At 48.3% G+C, this 17675-nt stretch overlaps 4 protein-coding genes across 4 annotated transcripts; 2 read left to right on the top strand and 2 right to left on the bottom strand.

Moving 5' to 3' along the window:
• Positions 1–7884: 7884 nt before the first annotated feature.
• J7337_013128 (uncharacterized protein) lies at positions 7885–10200 on the top strand (the record flags this gene model as incomplete). The annotated part of the gene is made up of 2 exons (XM_044830624.1): positions 7885–8235; positions 8290–10200. 2 exons carry the CDS (start codon positions 7885–7887, stop codon positions 10198–10200), a joined length of 2262 nt encoding a protein of 753 aa, XP_044673899.1.
• A 1692-nt stretch (positions 10201–11892) lies between these two features.
• On the top strand, positions 11893–12189 carry J7337_013129 (uncharacterized protein; the record flags this gene model as incomplete). Its single annotated transcript, XM_044830625.1, has 2 exons — positions 11893–11920; positions 11972–12189. 2 exons carry the CDS (start codon positions 11893–11895, stop codon positions 12187–12189), a joined length of 246 nt encoding a protein of 81 aa, XP_044673900.1.
• Positions 12190–13159: 970 nt separating this feature from the next.
• Positions 13160–13711, bottom strand: J7337_013130 (uncharacterized protein; the record flags this gene model as incomplete). The annotated part of the gene is made up of 1 exon (XM_044830626.1): positions 13160–13711. One exon carries the CDS (start codon positions 13709–13711, stop codon positions 13160–13162), a length of 552 nt encoding a protein of 183 aa, XP_044673901.1.
• A 3098-nt stretch (positions 13712–16809) lies between these two features.
• On the bottom strand, positions 16810–17598 carry J7337_013131 (uncharacterized protein; the record flags this gene model as incomplete). Its single annotated transcript, XM_044830627.1, has 1 exon — positions 16810–17598. One exon carries the CDS (start codon positions 17596–17598, stop codon positions 16810–16812), a length of 789 nt encoding a protein of 262 aa, XP_044673902.1.
• Positions 17599–17675: the final 77 nt, after the last annotated feature.

The following is a 17675-nucleotide window of genomic DNA, read 5'->3' on the forward strand; positions in this document are numbered from 1 at the left end:
TTGTTAAGGCCATATGGCGACAGGAACTGACACAACGAGCCAGCACGATGTGTTGTTGGAGACGCCCAGACCCCCGGTTTCGTGAAGATGGAGTGACGAGGGTCGCAGCCTTGGCCAATAGTCTGCAGCTCATCGATATTATGGTATCGGTCTTGGAGAATCATGCGATGTATCTCGAGCGGAAGGCATGTTGATGAGCTACTCATTCTCATGTACTGCATAGCAATAGACATGTCACGATCGGTTCCAAATCCGTTGAAGAAGGCTAGAGCAACTTGAAACGCAGCTCTGGCTGAAACATCGCATTCCGTTAGGGCAGTTCGTTTGGCGTCTAGTACCATTTGTTCTTTCAGGCGAAAAGGTATTTGACTGGCCACCTTTGGGATGAAGTTCTAGATTCGTCAGAATGTTCCATGCGCTGATGCGTGAAGCTACCATGCAGTATATACCTCGTAAGACCACCCTCCTTCTGGGAAGTTGGGCATGGCTGGGGGCGAGTCCTCAATGTTTCCCAACTCGTTCCATCTACCATCTATCAGAAACTGAGCTAGGCAAAGGCAGGAGTCGAGCAATACTCACGACAGGTGAAGTCCCCCGCCAAATATAAATGGAAGTTTTGAGAGATCGTGTTGTCTTTTTGACGAGTCTGCCTCAAGAGTCTGCCGAAGTATACCTTTGATCATTGTCTTTTGCAAAGGACGGAACTCATGACGAGAAGGAATATCCTCTATCGATCTTTCTGCTGCTTCAGAGATGGACGAGCACAAGCTGAAGGAACGATCCCACTCATGAGAGGACTTCGTCTCCGCTTCAGTTACCTGGGGCCAAGCGTCCAGAGAGGTCACAAAAGGTAGATGGTAGTATCTAGCACCGTCCCATATAACCTCCAAACATAGAAGGCCAAGGGCCCAGACGTCGCATCGCAGAAATTCTACGCTTTTAAGACTCGAACCATGACGAAGTTCGGGAGCCAGATACCTGGAAATTGTGCGTTTGAGATCAGCAAAGGCGCGAAGCTCTCAGTCCATAGCTCCTTACCAGAGAGTGCCTCGATAAGTCTGGACTGTACCGTCTCCTTGCTCGTCTCTAAAAAGGCATGCGTGTCCGAAGTCTGACTGCTCACCTAGATCAGCGCTCCCCTAGAAACCCGAGGCCTAAATTGTATCATGTTATGAGAAGATTAAAAAAAAGGTGTGATTACCAGCTTCGCGGTCACGTCGGTCTCATAAGTCCCTGAACCTTCTATCGTATGGCTAGGAAAGACGAGGACGTTCTCAAGTTTCAAGTCGCCATGAGCAACACCAGCCCAATGCAGCCTATTCAAGCCACAGGCGACTTGACTGCACAGGGACAATTTGGAGCTCATGGGAACACCCACGCTTTGTAGATAATCGCGCAGCGTTCCATGAGCCGCGTAGTCAGTTACGATGAATGGTATGGTGTCACCTTGCCGTAACCCCCAGCCATAGCCCAAAACTGTCAGTATGTTCTCGTGCTGAGCAAGAGGCGGGTGGCACATGACCTCAATATCCTTCAAAACACATTCCACTCGGTCCTGGTGAGCCTGATGATTGTTGGCATCTTGGGCTAATTTGATCTGTTTGACGGCAACTGCCTCGTTGGTCGCAACATCGGTGTATCGAAAGACTGTGTATGATGCACCCTCGCCAGCTCTTTGGGGATTTCGGAGTGATGATGCAGCGGTGAGTCGAATGTTGAGAGGCTGAATGGCGCGGAGAAGGTCTTGTAGAGATCGGACCTTGCCCCCTCCGGGTCGGGAAAACCCAACAGAACAGGATACGAGTGTCCGAGGTGGTGGACGGGAGGACCAGACTGAGAATGACTGGATGTGTATGAGCAAAGGTACCTGGTGCTATACGCTGTCTCACAGAGATAAACAGGGTGCCCTACCGAACCACTCATTGAGGAGGAAAACGGGGTTATCTGGGATACCTGATGACGCTTGGCTGTAACCTGGAAACGCGCTTTACATCGACGCAGGAAGTTGGAACCGTCAGCCGAACGACAGAACTATTGAGGAAACCTTTACAGTCTGTTCAATCTGACTCTAGTGAGAATTCTTGTGTACCTTCTGCGTGCGAATGCATGGTCGCGGGGTAGGACAATCATATCGGCAGTGTTTGCCCATGTTCCAGCGAGGGCGGCTATAGACAAAGTCCTACAGGTTCCACTGGCCGCTCCCTTTCCATCAAAGGTCTTGGCTTGTCCAATCGCAAACCCCAGACTTAACTCAGATGGAAGGAAATTCAGGGAGGCTGTCAGCGTGCTGACCACCAAGTTAGCAGCTGCAGCCAATCAATATCAGCAGAGAAGGTTACACAGAATCCTGATGACTGTGGTCGACATGTGGTCCCCTTTTATTTGCTGGCGTGTACGAAGTCGGTGCTTTTGTGTCTGCGGCCTAAGCGCCAGCATCACTTTGGGTACGCTAGAGGGGGAGGGGGATTGAAAATGCCTCTTGATTCGATACTGGAGGGGCAGAATCGGCCACGATCCCATGTCTAACCAATTATTCACTTGCGATACTCAGGGCAGTGCAGAGGAATGGACAAAAGGCAACCAGCCTGGCGAACCAAATTGCTTCCTCATCTTTGTCGTGCGGCTCCGAGCGTGGTGTTCCCCTCAAAATTGCTCAACCACTACCCTGACACCTTTTCGATTTCAGTTACAGACCCTTCAGAGGCTTTTACGCTTAACGTCAAATGGCGGACGCTATTGGGATCGCCGGTTTGGCGATCGCCGTTTTTGACCAGCTTCTAAAACTTGGGGAAAGGACTGCGCAAACAATCCAGGACATCCGCACATTTGCTGAGGTATTGGCCACGGGAAAGTTCGGTGAGAAGAGTCAAGGAGACTGACATTACACTTTAAAGGACTTGAAGCACGTATCAGAGACGATCAGACGAGAACATGGAATCACTACGGCTTTGAAGTATCTGTTGTTTGAGAAGTCTCCAGTAAGTCTACTCTTATCACTGATCACAAGAACTTAAGCCAATCCGCTGTAGAAGTATGGAGGGCAGATGCTGTTCGAACAGTATGGAGAAGAGGTCCAGAGGACCATATTAAGTGTGGTAGAGGAACTCCTTGACACACTGGAAAGTGCTGCAAAATTACTCGATCGCCATTGTGGCTCTGATCAATCGTGGTTCTCAAGAGAAAGACGATTCATGATTTCCCGCTCACCCAGCCCTTCGCCTTCCACATCTATTGTGGCTTCCCAGCCCGGGACACAAGTACACGAGAGGAGTTCTAGCACTGTATCGTTGGGCAGAAAGTTGATATGGTCTTTGTATGACAAAAAAAGCGCCAAGGACATCATAGACCGTTATGCAGATCGGAACAATAACTTGTACCGGATAGTGCAGCTTAACAGTTTTGCATCCGGAATCGGGGTTAACTTACAACATCTAGAGAACATGCAGCATAATCAGGCTGCAAAACAGCTGGGATTTGACGAAACAGCTGGCCTACAGCTATTGGCTCAAGCGGCTGCTGTTGGCATGGCAGACGACTTCGAGATTAGCGACGATTTCACTGTCGGATGCAAAGATGTAACACGCATAGAAGACAGATTTTTCACCTTCAACAAAGGTCGCAACGCGTACTTGCAGGATACTTGTGAGTACAAGGTGAACAGCAGCGAAATAGACCATCAAACAAGATCACGGTTAAATGGCTTGGTTGCACTCCTACGGCAGCCCAAAGGCCAAGTCTTTCGGATTCCGAAATGCATCGGATGGAGATTTCTGCCGTCAAACCAAGAAATAGCGTTCATCTTTGAATCACCAGGTGCTCCGAGAACCCAGCCACAGAGTTTACTGCGCCTCTTTGATGATCCAGGTGTCAAGCCGTCACTACAAGACAAGTTTAATCTGGCACACAATCTTGCTACGAGCATATCGCAACTTCAGATGGTGCAATGGGTTCATGAAAGCTTTCGCAGCGAGAACATTCTGTTCTTTCTTCCCTCTCCACCACAGGATGGCCCAAGAAATGGCAGAGACAGCCTCGTGAGATCACTAGACACCCCGTGGATACTGGGATTTGATTTCAGTCGGCCAGAGAGCTTCTTCTCCCATGGCTTCCCCGACACGAATCCTGACAGAGACATCTACAGGCATCCAGATAGGCAAGGTCGTCCAACAATGACGTTTAGCAAGTGGCATGATATATACTCTTTAGGCGTTGTTCTACTGGAGATAGGTTCGTAACATCCAACTATAACATTAACACGTTGACATCGTCAAACTGACATGATGATTCAGGTCTTTGGGAGCCAGCCATTCAACAGCAGCATCCTCGCGATCTTTTCAGCGTGATGAGGAATCCGGAGAACATCAGAGAGAGACTGACGAAGGTAGCTCGGAGACGACTACCGGCGAAAGTCGGCGGTAAATACACGGAGTTGGTTGTGGCCTGCTTGACGGGTGACTTTGGGGTCGAGGATGACACTAAAGAGGACATACAGCTTCAGCAAGCATTCAGAGCGCAGGTCATCTCCGTCTTGGCACAGATAGTGAAGAGTATCTAGCGTGTATAATGCATCTTGCAGTACTACTCTATAGTCAGTCCTAAATCTACGTGGTTGCTCTTTGAAGAAGTAGGTTTTGGCGGCGCACTGTCATAAAGAAGGCGAGTATTCAGGCTGATTTAATGGAGGTTCTTGTGTGTCCCACTACGGAAACAAGCAGTGGCTTTAAGCCGGAAGCCTCTTGCCATGAGAGACAGAAAAGGTGATGGGGAAGATTCAGGGCTCAGATGGGGTATGCTCCGGAGATCTGGGCCTCCGGGGAGCCTTGTCTGCGCTGCGATACTAATCTCTCATCGACGATGAGGAAGCCGCGAGGGGACACGCGATTAGCCATCATAGTTCGCAATCCAAACCAAAAACGTAGATTAAAGGACAAAGGTGGATTAGACAGGGATAGATGTCGTATTAACTTCATACGCAATTGATCTCTTTCCTTAATCAACCGCTACTTACCCAGTAGACCTCTTCCATAAGTGACATTCCCATTGGCCTCAAACTATGTACGAAAAGAAGCCGAAAATTGGCCGGATTAGTTCACAAGACTCAGCTACACAAGGGTTCCAGGCCGGTGCCAAGATAAGTCTAAACTGCCCATTACGCGGCAACCTACAATGCAGAATGGATTAGGTTACCAGCTAGACACGGGCATAAGCAGCGAGTCCACGTGAATCAAAGTTTCAATGCCAATTTCCAATCCCAGCGAGCACATCAGCGAAGATCATCGATCGCGTGGATAGGGCTATAGCACACATTATGAGGGACATCTATTTCCGTATTTCCGAAGGCGCGATATGCTTGAGGAAGCTACGTTTAAGCAAAACGCTCGACAGTATTAGGCATATCTGCTTGCTTAGTATAAGTTACACAGTTTGTAGAATGTTGATACAAGTTGTGGCTACAACGGCAGTTTCAGAGTGCGCAGGATCCAACAATGAATGATGCCTGGGACACTGGCCTGGTGCCTGGTTGTCGGGACTAACGCACCAACATGCAGCTGTGGGACCCGATCTGATGCAGATCATTGAGAATGGTGTTGCGATTGTGGCCCCAGCTCTCCAAGTTTACAGGGCTTTAGCTGCCGACTCAACCAACCACCAACACACCGCCACGAGTCACAATTATCCAGTACAGTTCCGTTTCTGTGAGCCTGCTTACAACTAAACGGCGATCCGTCTTATAGTGACATCCCATTAGCGCTGAGAAGCATCTTCATTGGAGAAGAGTAGTGTCACTGCCATCTCAATGCTTAATCTCGAACTGACAGGGAGGGTATGATTCATCTGCAAGCGCCAAGGGATCGACCGAGTAGACCACCGGGGGCATGCGGCTGATAAGGAATGGTGCGGACAGGAGCCTGCAGGGCAGTACGTTGAGCTTTGAAGCTGACACGCAGAGGCAGTTATATTATCATAACTCATTATGTTTCGAATATGCAGGCTGAGTCTCGCGGAAAACACCACAGGATGTCAAGAAGAAATAAATATAAGAACGTAAGCTGTTGTCACTAAAGCATTGGCAAGAGCTAAGATCTAATTTGTCAAACCCATCACTTGTAATCAACCAGTCTACCATCATGCCAGCCAACACCCAAGAAACATCAAGTTCGTCACCAGTAGCATTTTGGTCTCTTCTCTAGTCCTATTACTAAGAAGTACAGAAGAGATGACTTGCCCCAGGGCTAAATCTCTGACGGAAGTCGAGGAATATCTAAATTATTTAGAGAGAGAAGTCCAGAGACTTAAAGGCGAAGACGATCAGGGTCGACGGATTGACGAGCTGATTGAGATGAATAGAGATTTAGAGAAGGAAATACGAAGACTGGAGGCTCAGATGAAAGAATTAGCGACCTACCAAAGAGAACAGGCGCGAAAGCCCTGAGGGCTTCTGTTGACTCGATCAGATGTTTCTGAAGAATGCTAGGTGTTGGCTCTATGTAATTGCTGCCGCAGATATCGATATGTCTCGTTAAGACGTCATACGATTTAACTATCAATCGATAAATTGCCGCGTTTGCCTTTCCAAACACGTTCTGCCAATATTTATAAAAAGGCGATAGCCAGCAACGTTGAAGCCCGGAGACTTCACGGGGCATACAAACACTAGAGTAAACCACGCAACGTATTAGACCTCCGCGGAGAAATCGAATCGCCGTAAGACCAGATTTGACTAGGCATAAATATGCTTTGTTTGACTAGTCGACTTACTCGCGATTTAGACAACCAATTCTGAAGGCCATGGAACCTACAGCACGGGGCTTCATCCGGAACGCAGTTGATGCTCTCCTGGTATTAGAAGCCTGTCTTCAGGGCCGGTTCCTCCACATGTCGAGGCCACTGCGCGCTGAAGAATCCCGATCCGTCGTCCAAGATGGAGCCATCTTCGTTTACGACGTCGATTCCTCTGGAATTCATGAATGGCGCGATCATCGTCAATGGCATGACGAGTTCGTACTCGGTGACTTCCGAGTTTCGTGCGAAGCCGACCTAGACTCCGCGCATCTCACGGGACGGTTGATACGACAGAGCATAACTCTATATTGGAACGGCCTGGAGCACCATGTCATCTCATACTTCCAGATGGATACCCTGCGCAGGGTTGTGTCTCGAGGCATAGCACCGCCCCAAAGCTTGGATCAGCTCCGAATACGAGATGGTCTTGTTGAGATGCAACTACATCTTCGCTATAGCGTCGTGTACAGCCCTTGGTATGGCTGGACCTTGGCGACCAAGAGTTGAATGGAGACAGAGGGGACTATTCTTAAAGAGGAAAAGGTTGATCCTTTGGCCTCGTGTTGGCTTGGCACACCGTTGTTGTTGGATGGAAGACTAATGCACAGGATGTCATCAACGGGCGCCGATGCAGGCTTAAGACTTGATGATGGAATACCGTTGAGTTTTTAGTTGCATGCATAATGATAGTCTTAAAACTCAAACAAGGTCTAGGTTGAAAAAGTAGCCTCGGCCCGTGTGGGATATTGTCCAGATCGAATAGAAGGTGCATGCCATGAACCATTTACGGCTTTTTGTAGCAGATCACTCGGAACCAGTGCCACCACATTCTCAAGAAATCCGGAATGCTGAGGCCTTGTTCCATCCCAGAGAACTTAGTGAGTGGCACACATTGCCAGGGCTGACCGCCACGAGAGTCTGCTGTTTCCCTGCGGGCCAATTCTTTAGATCCTCGCGATCAAATTATCATGACAACGTGGCAAATTATTTCTGGTACGATATCAGTCCTAGGATCGACTTTACCTCGGGTTGCGCGACCATTCAAACAGAGCAACCGCTGGGTGAGCTGGCCATCTTGATCTCAATGAAACATCAAAGCACATGTCTTCACCAAAAGTAAGGTCTACTGGGCCGGCGCCCTTCTTCGTCCGTACAATTTACCCCTTTGACCCCCCTGCTCCCGCGTCATTTGAGAATCTACTTGCATTCGACAAGGGAGAGCTCGAACTAATTCACGATGTTGAGTCTTCTGGCTGGACAGAGTGCAGCCTGCTGAAATGCGGTACTGTAGGCTGGATGCCTCTGAACTACTGTAACGTGTTTGACCCAAAGCCACTGAGGCCCCTGCTCAAAGCTGTTATCAAGTTCTCAGAAGCCTTGGGCTTGGACCCAGATGTGCCTATTGACGGAGGAGACATTGACGCCATCGTTCATGAAGTCTCGAGTATCATGGTAAGCCAGGCTAACTACTGACCGCGCCTTTTTTTGCTGATAAATGAACTAAAGAACCTCGGATATCGCCTCGACGTCGATTACCCCCAGATAGGCGCATGGAAGGTCCTGCACCCCATAAGTATCTGCGTTCACGACCTCGTCCTTGTCCTACAGAAACAACTCGGAACGATGCGGGAGGGTACCCCTGGCCAGGGGAAGAAGGACAGTACACACAGGACTGGCATCGTCTCGATTGCTTTCAAGATCGTGATCAAAGCTGATACTTTCTTGTCAGCCGTCAAAAAGCTGCACCAGAGTCATCTCTCTCATGGCTCGAGCAACGCCAAGAGCCCTTGTATTGTTGACGATGAGAGCAAGACATCTTCAACTACGAGAGCTGTAGATGCTTCGAACGACGAACCCGATAGCCCCTTGTCTAGGGGACCCAACAAGCACGAGCACATGGCCTATCTCGCTCCAGCATCGCCTCGCGAATCCCCAGAGCGTGAATCATCCCCACAAACAAAGCAAAGACAGGACCATCACCCTGACCTGCAAGACTCTGGCTCTAAAACCCAACTGGAGCAACAGCTACTGCATCGTCCCGATGATATACTGCCCCAGCCTTTAGGGCACCATACATTCGTCCAGAATCAATCGTTCATCTTGAGAGCACAAGTGACCCGTTGTTCCCTACCAGCTCTCATGGGGCACCTTACAGATTGCGAGCTCCAGTCTATTAGGGAACAGTTCGTCGAAGCTTTCTTCCTAACATGGGAGCTATTCTGTACACCAGAGGAGTTACTAAGCGCCCTGACTAAGCGATTCAAGGCTGCCCAGAACGAAGAAGCGCAGCGGAGAAACAGGATTCAATCTCAAGTTTGCTACGCCCTCAGGGTTTGGCTGGAGTCTAATTGGGAGCCCAGCACAGACCAGCGTGTCCTACTATCGCTAGACTCCTTTCTTAGATGCGAAGTCCAGAACATCTTACCGGCATCATCAGCGTTTCTCCTCGATATTACAAAGAGCATCGGCATCGCACAGCAGGGTCGTCCGTGTATCTCCCCCTCGATAACGACCATTAAAAGGGATACGACCTGTCGACATGGAAGAAATATGAGCATGGATATTGCGAACAGCCTCTTTACAAGCCGTGGTGATCAGGTGTCCATTGTATATATGTGTCACGACTCTCTTGCCGCTCAAATCACCTCCAAGCAAATACAGGTATTCTCTTGCATCAAGGCACGAGAGCTTCTGGCCGGGAGGTGGATGGTTCACAACTCGAAAGACGCCCCCAACGTGGTGGCTATGTGCCAGCTCACCAACAGAATCTCCAACTGGGTCAAGGAGAGCATCCTCACCGAAGCTGAGCCTAAAGGCCGGGGTTATGTTATAGAAACATGGATCCTTATCGCGCAGCATCTGTTCCAGTTGAGAAACTTTGATGGCCTAGTGGCTGTTACCTCAGGACTGGACGACACCTCTGTACTGAGGCTCAAGCAGTCTTGGGATTCTATATCAATACAGGCCAAGGAGTCGTTCCGCTCTCTACGGCAGATCGTCGACCCCTCCGAGAACCGCAAGAAGCTGCGAGCTTTGTTCTCAAGTTCCTCAGCCCCACGCCTCCCCTTCTTGGGCTCATATCTGAGCCAACTAGTCTTCACTGATGAATATCACAAAGTGAAGAATGTCAAGGAAGGAGAAGCATCTTCAGGCTCAGACGAAAAGATCATCAATTGGGAGAAGTATGCTCGCATAGCGTCAATTGTTAAGGGTCTTGTTGGCAGTCAAGAGCCCTTTGACATCATTCCTGATACTGAGCTGCAGATGTGGATAGGCAAGAGGACTTCGGAGTTTTGGTGTGTTGACCAGGATTGCCTCCAGGAGATATATTACAAGAGAAGCAAGTTCCTCGAGTCGGGTATGTCGCATCACAAGAGGTATCCAAGTTTGCGTTCTCTTTTCCACTTGAAGTCCTGATGGGGCATGTGGTGCGTTAGTAATGATATGTCAATTATCTTAGTATTTTTGGATTTACTATATGCAATGCGTGCTCATTGTCGATCTCAAAGTTATAGAAGTTTACTTGATGCACTCATTTTCATGGCGACTATAGCCCAACGCTTTCGAACGTGTTCCTGAGATAAGCGATGCCATTGCACTACCGATACAGTAAGAACTTGCGAGAGAAACTACGATATCCTGTCTAACTAGGTCGCGCGATTCAAGTAGTCTGCGTCTGCAATAGCTCCATTACCAAGCCTGTTTGGTGGTACAGTAAACATTATGGAAACAGGCAATGGCTTAAAATTGGAAAACCCGCGTCGTGAGGGATGGGAAGGCTTAAAGGGTTAGTTTTTTTTAGCATTCTGCACTATCTATGCCGAGCAGTGGCACCAACACGCGTTGGGCTGCTATTGCCGCTCGCAATCTAACCCTAAAGAGTTACCTAGGCTGCATAGAATAATGCTGAAAATAACATGGAGAGAACTCGAATCGAATGATCTGGAAACTTCATCAGCGGCCTCCATACCCATGCTCCACGTCGCAACCATATTCATGACAGATTAGAACTGATTCAAAAGACCTACCGACTCAACACCTCCGAGTCAGCGCCAAGATAATGCAAGATTTGTGCTGTGTAATTAGTAAAGACGAAGTGGGACTCGAAGCACAAGAACGAGGATGATAAAAGCTAGGGCTAGCCCTTACAATCAAAAGAATATGGAGCGAGATGCGTTGCGACTAATCCGAAACGCCTCTCAATTAAAGCACAGTCCCTGACCATATGGGCAGCCGGACCGACATGGGCATTGACAAATGACAACGGGCCAACGTTGGTAGATGGCTCAAAGCTTATCTTCAGCCCGGGCTTGACGCTCAAGAGACGATCGTCGATGATTGGTGCTAGGACACTAAGGGAAATGTTTTCCTTATTATCAGGGCAGCTGATGCCTCCAAAGCGGATCCTGGGCCACGTTTCGGACCGCATTTCCCGATGTTTGGGTATGTTATGGATCCAGGATGCCAAAGCCGACTCCATGCCTTTTGAGGCTTGACTCATGGAAGTCGATATGGCCGAAGATGGGTTCGCCAGATACGCTTAGATCTCCAAGGATAATATGTGACAGGTATTTCAGATTGTCACTGGGCCGTGATGGTGGCACCTTATCTCATGCAGGTGACTAACACAGGGATCTCAATGGCTATATTGCCAGTATAATCCCATCAAGGACTGTAGTTTCTTGTCTGGGATTTCATATCCGCACTCCATAGACTCATGCAGCCAACCTCCAACCGGACAACAGGAGAATCGTCAGTGGAAAATAGTGGGGGTTTGCTGTCATGCCAAAGTTTAATCCTCAGCCTGACAGGTGCTGTATGATTCAGCTCCTCGCGCTAGGCAGACCAACTGCTTGGGCCCCTGGACCGCCTGACACATGGGAATGAGCGGCACTTGCAGACCATAGGCGAATACCACGCACTAAGACAGTGACGCGTTGGTGATAGATGTCAGATCATGTTGGTTCATCATATGCTAACCAATGGGATGAGACACAAAACCGAAACGGTAAAAAGAGGCGGACTCAAAAAGCATATCGCCGCCACGCGGTTCAGACCCTGAATCTAGACACAGCCAGTACATCTTACAAGCCAACTATCCCACCAAACATGCCGAGTGAAACAGAGAATACGAAAGGTTCGTAGTATTGCCTGGCCCAGCTCTTCATGCTGATATTAAGCCTGTTAGAGAGGACATCAAATCTCGGTATCGACGCAAATAATGCGGCCAAGACATATCTAAGTTTTCTGCAGAATGAGGTCCAGAGACTGAAGGATGAAGAAGATCGAGATCGGTGGATTCTAGAGTTGATGGAACAAAATGAGTCACTTGAGAAGGAAGTACAACGACTGGAAGAACAGATCAAGAAGCTGAGGCAAGATAAGGAAGAGGAAGCCGAGAAATAAGTGGCTGTATTAGAAGGGATTACTGTTGGGTTAGGCATGTCACTTTGGCAATTTATCACAGTCGTACAATATTACAATCCTGCAGGCTCAGGGGCAATTTTGCTGGCTATGATGGGTGCGTATTTTCGGTTGATCCCCAGTGACTTTCTTAGTTATATGTATCTCAGCGCTACAGTACAGTGAGGAAAGTTTCAAACTAGAGCTTTACATGAGTAAATATGGCTGCAAAATGTGAGCCTGGGGCCTATCAATTACGAGAAGTATGATTGCGTTGCATCAATCATCAAAGTGCTGACGGATAGCTTATGATCTTTTGATTTCACTGTGGGATGAAAATAAAGACCTTGGACTCAACATAGGGACTAGGGTTCACGTTGAGATGTACTACGAATGGAGCGGGTTTGTCGAGAAGAACACGACCTACAAGAGTCAGCCAATCTTACAGCCTCTGTTAAAATTGATTGACTAGTGACAAAGCAGGGATTTCTGGATAACAGGTCGAAGAGGAATGCTAAGTATTTCCAGCGTAAAGCTTTTGGGTTCTACCAGTTCAATACAATCCATCAGGTTTTAAGGCAGTCAGGGTCAGCTTCAGCTCACCAAAAGGATCATCACTGCAGTAAACAGTAATATCATTCAAGCTATATAAGGTCTATAGATAACCGTAGTCGCTGTCATGCCGCGGCTATGTCCACTATACAACGAGTGTTCTGAAGAAGAAATTTTATCCAATCGCCTAAAGGAGCCACCAAGTGGTAGCTCCCTCCCCACTAGCTCAACCTGCAGTGGTGATAGCGCGTATACAGTGACAAAATAAAGACATTAAATAATTAAGGAGTGTCGTGTAGCATCATGATCCATCATAGCCTGGCCTGAGGCAATTCTCGTCATCAGGACTGCAGCCAGAAGTGACGAGTCAGAGGTAAGAACATGAACCTCTGAGACTGTCCATACAAGAGATGCAGATCACTTAGGCCTTGTAGTCCTTGCCGGGCTTGTGGTGAGTGGGATAAGGTTGCTTTGTGACGGTCTTGGTAACAGTCTCGGTCTTGTACTTGGTGATGGCAGGCTTCCACTTGTACTTGGTGACAGTGTCGGTCTCGGTCTCGGTCTTTGTCTTGATGATAGGAGGCTTCCACTTCGTGATAGTGTCGGTCTTTGTCTTGGTGACGTACTTGGTGACGGGAGGCTTCCACTTGGTGACGGTGTCGGTCTCGGTCTTGGTCACGTACTTTGTCACGGGGGGCTTCCACTTTGTGACATACTCGGTCTTGGTGACGGGGGGCTTCCACTTGTACTTTGTGACGGTCTCGGTCTCGTACTTGGTAACGGGGTACTTCTTGGTGACAGTCTCGGTCTTGGTTACTGGGGGCTTGTAGATGGGCTTGGTGACGGTGTGGGTGACTGTTGCGGTCACGGTCTTGGTCTTGGGGGGAGGTGGGTAGTGGTCGTTGTTGGGGTTGGGGCTGGCGAAGACCAGAGGGATTGAGATGAGAGGGGCGATGAAGGTTGAGAACTTCATGTTGGCGGTTGTAGCGAAGGTGCTATGGAGATGTGGTGATATTCTTGAAAGAGTGGTGAGGAGAGTTGAGCCAGTGGTTGAGCCTGAGTGAGTCTTGGAATGAGGAGATCACAGGCCCTCTTTATACAAGCCATCTACATACAGGTCATCCACTTCTGCTGTCCAACCTCTTCTGATAAGAATCTCAATTACTACATATTGCGAGATGCACATGTTCAATCGTATCATCAACCAAGTTGGCCTCATCTTCTCACCAACTCCCAACCTCAATCCCGCTCGGCCGAATGTTGAAAAGCCTCTCTTGTTGAGTTGTTCAATATTCTCACCCTCCACTGCCAATCAAAACAATCATCTTCAGCCATAAGCTCGTATCTGCCGGTCAGCTCGTGTTTATGCAGCCATGAACAAGTCTTAATGCAGGTCGACAGCCATTATTGAAGCGGGACGGGAAATATGGTTAAGCCCATCCGTTGTGGCGATTTTGTTATAAGTCAGCTTACCGGTTGACTGTTGGGCTTGGAGGGTTGCTTCGCATATTAGGCTATCTTATCAGAGCGTTTCATTCGACGAGTGGCAGAAACAAGCTCTGTACTATCTTAACAGGTTGAACTATCGCGGGCTTGAACTTGCGTGAACTGCATACCCGATTGCGTGATCGATTATCTTATCTACACGGGTCGCTTTGACTTCGTATTTACAATGGTGAAACTGTAGTCTAAATCGCCATATGCTTGGTCACTACCGTCTTTACCGTTTTGCGGGGGATTTACAGGTACCGGGCCTTAACGCGGAGATGGTGGCTACACGACGTTACACTCTGGGAGCCAAGAATAACAACAGCCATTTACCTGGTCCACACACTCTCCGAGTCTATGTCTTGGCACGTTATTTTCCGAGACACAATCTGTAGAGTTTTCCGCTTTGAGAAGATTTTCAAAATCTTGTTTTTGATAGCGTTACCTCGAAGGATCCAAGCTCACCTCCATCCCAGCCTTGCGTGAGTGAGCGTCAGAAACACAAACAAAAGACCTCGACGTCTGGTCCAGGCCTTGTAACACGTTGACCGGTCCTGTTGGGCTTACTCTGCATCTGCAAGCTTCAGGTCGGGCCCCGCGTCCCAAGAAAACTCCCGCCAATAGACTGTGGCTGCTGACAACCTGTTATATGGGGAGAGAGGGGAGTTGTCAGATTGCGCAATTGCAGGGGTGTGGTGATTGGCCGGCCGGGACAAGGTACCTGAGCCTACTGATGACCGATCAGGGCGATCAGGAAAAATCGATGACGCTAAAACGCAGTAACAACAACGTCTTGTTAGTGTTGGTTGCGGTTATGCATTGGACTATGTCAGAGATGAATCATAGAAGAGGCCGGATATAACCCTCTGCCAACGCATGAGAAGAGTGATATCGTAAGACATGTTTGCTATCCTCGTGATGTGAGGTTACCATCTGCGTGAGAAATCGCTGGGCTTACTTTAAGCAGCCTCGCTGGCAATAATGGCGTCGGCTGCATCAATAGCCTTGACGTTGTGTGATAAATGTGATTGAGATGTCAATTGGCTCGCAGTGGACTCCAATTGAAGCATTCATTGGCATAGCCAAGTTTGTCATCAACAGAGGCGTTTTCGGCTGCATAAATATTGAAATGGACTGATGTGTTCACCCAGTGGCTGTCTTGGCAACCTGCAGCCTTCTTTCAAAACTGGACATTTTATTTTCAGCTGTTGATAAGAACATGGCGTTTTTTCAATCTTGCCTTGCGAGATAACGCTAATTCTTGCATCAGATGGACTTGCGTGCAATGATTCGACGATGGACATATAGTCAGACGCATGTTTGTTGTTCAAGGCAGCGATAGTATGCATAATATTGAATGTGTATCGATAAGATGATATGACGGCAATCTGTGACTAAGAGGTTGGTGGTCTTGATCCCAAGCGACGTAGCATTGCATTTTCCCTATAGGGCTTTGTGCTTCACAGTGGCATGCTTCCTGCAGTGAGATGTAGTACGTCGGTCGTTGGGTTGGCAGTTGCACTTAGCATGGCAGAATGGCGTTATAACAAGCTCTGAGATGGTTCGGGAGTGGCGGGACTAGCAAGAACGTGCGCTGGTGAGAACTGTTATTTCTTGTAAGCGTCATTGGTGAGATTGTCTGACTGCGGTTCCCCTCATCTGCTTAGTCTATTTGACCGTGATATAGACCGGTAACATGCCAAACAACCTTTGATAGAGAATTTTGAGTAACTCCAATTCAGGTAGACCTTTTGAGTTGGATAGGTGTGGCCTAGTGGGAATGATCTTCATCTGATACTAGATGATTTTCATCCACGGCAGAGAAAGGCACTGATCCTTGCAGCTTGGCGCATCAAATCACAACCCAGGCCATCCCAGCCATTAACGGTGACCAATCAAAGCTGCATTGGCCTTCCGAGACCCCCGTAGACTGCTAATGCTCCTCGAGTGTTGTTGTCTCTTGCTCTCAAAGCTTGTCTCCCCTTCTAGTTCTTGAGGTAGCCTCAAGACCAAAGCGGTGAGGCATTGCGAGTAACTTGATGCACCCTTCCATACTAGCTCCCCGAAGAGATCGAGTCACCTGATTCGTCTACGTTTTTTTCAACCGTGAATTGTCAAGTGTGAAAGATGCAATGCTGGTTGCAATGTAAGGAAATGTCTATTACAAATGAATCTGAAGTGTCTATCTAGCAGTAACCCTATTCCATGAGCGATATGATATGCCCAATTATAAACAATCGCGCTTTTGCAGTTAGTTGCACATGTAACTGGATGAAATCCTCCAATTCCTTGAATGTCTAGCCCTCCTGCTTCTCCGCCCAATTACTTTGACCCCTCAAACCCCATTCGTGATCCAGAGACAATGGATAGTTCAGTATAAGAGCTCTCAGCATCTTGAAGCTGTTAGTCTCGCAGTTTATATAGTTCTCTGAGGTATCTTACCAAGCTTGGGGGTCTGATCGGCAAACCATGGGAAGAAATACCCAGGATGCAGAATAGTCTGGCACAAAGTCGCAATGAGGATCATGCTTCATTCATATCGTTAGTCACCCGATCGAGAATATTCCAGAGTCAAGAAAATACTCACACAGACTCAAAGATGACAAAAGGGATTTGCTCTCGCATGAGCTTGTTTCCCCAACCGCCTCGCATCTCCGCAATGCGATACACGCATCGGATATAAATCGCCATAAACGCAGTCGTGAGTCCACCCAAAAACAACCGGAACCGAAGTGTTCGCCAAGCTTGGAGCGAATTTCCCTCAAGAGGATTTGTAGTAAGAGCTCGCATTCTCCTGACGCAGAACAAAGTAGCCAGTATCGCAAATATTGACAACGTCACCACCTGAAACGCAATACCCGCCATCATGATATTATTGCCCATTTCGATCCTATCATGGTCCGTCCTAAAGTCGGAAGTCGCAGTGATACCACCACCAACAGCCTGCAAAACCAACGACACAACATCAGCTGTGATGAAGATGATGGTATACCATTTTGGCTGCAGCACAGACCACTTTGCTCCAAAGAGCGCAACGATATGCTTGAGCATGAGATACACAGCTGCGCTGTTGAATGCAGGACCGATGATGAGACAGCAGATTTGAGCTTGGAAGGGGATCGCGCCGAATGGTTGAAAGTACATTCCGACGCGTCCGATATAGCCTAGGACTTGGGCTAGACAGCCGAGACTGAGAACGATGGCATAAGCGCGGATGCGGAAGCGAATGCCGAGGACGATGTTGGTGATGAAAGCGATGCCGAAGAATACTGCTAGGAAGATGTTGCCGCCGAGATTAGGGCGATAGCCGTAGGTTGTAAGTTCGATGGGGCACTCTTTGGAGACGTGAGTGCAGATGAGTGGATCTGACATCGTGAGAAGTGATGTTGGTGACGAGATATGAAGGAGTGAGGTTGTTCAACTGTTGTGTTGAATTAGAATTGATTATT

The sequence above is a fragment of the Fusarium musae genome, chromosome 11, assembly GCF_019915245.1.
Source record: "Fusarium musae strain F31 chromosome 11, whole genome shotgun sequence".
Lineage (NCBI taxonomy): Eukaryota > Fungi > Ascomycota > Sordariomycetes > Hypocreales > Nectriaceae > Fusarium > Fusarium musae.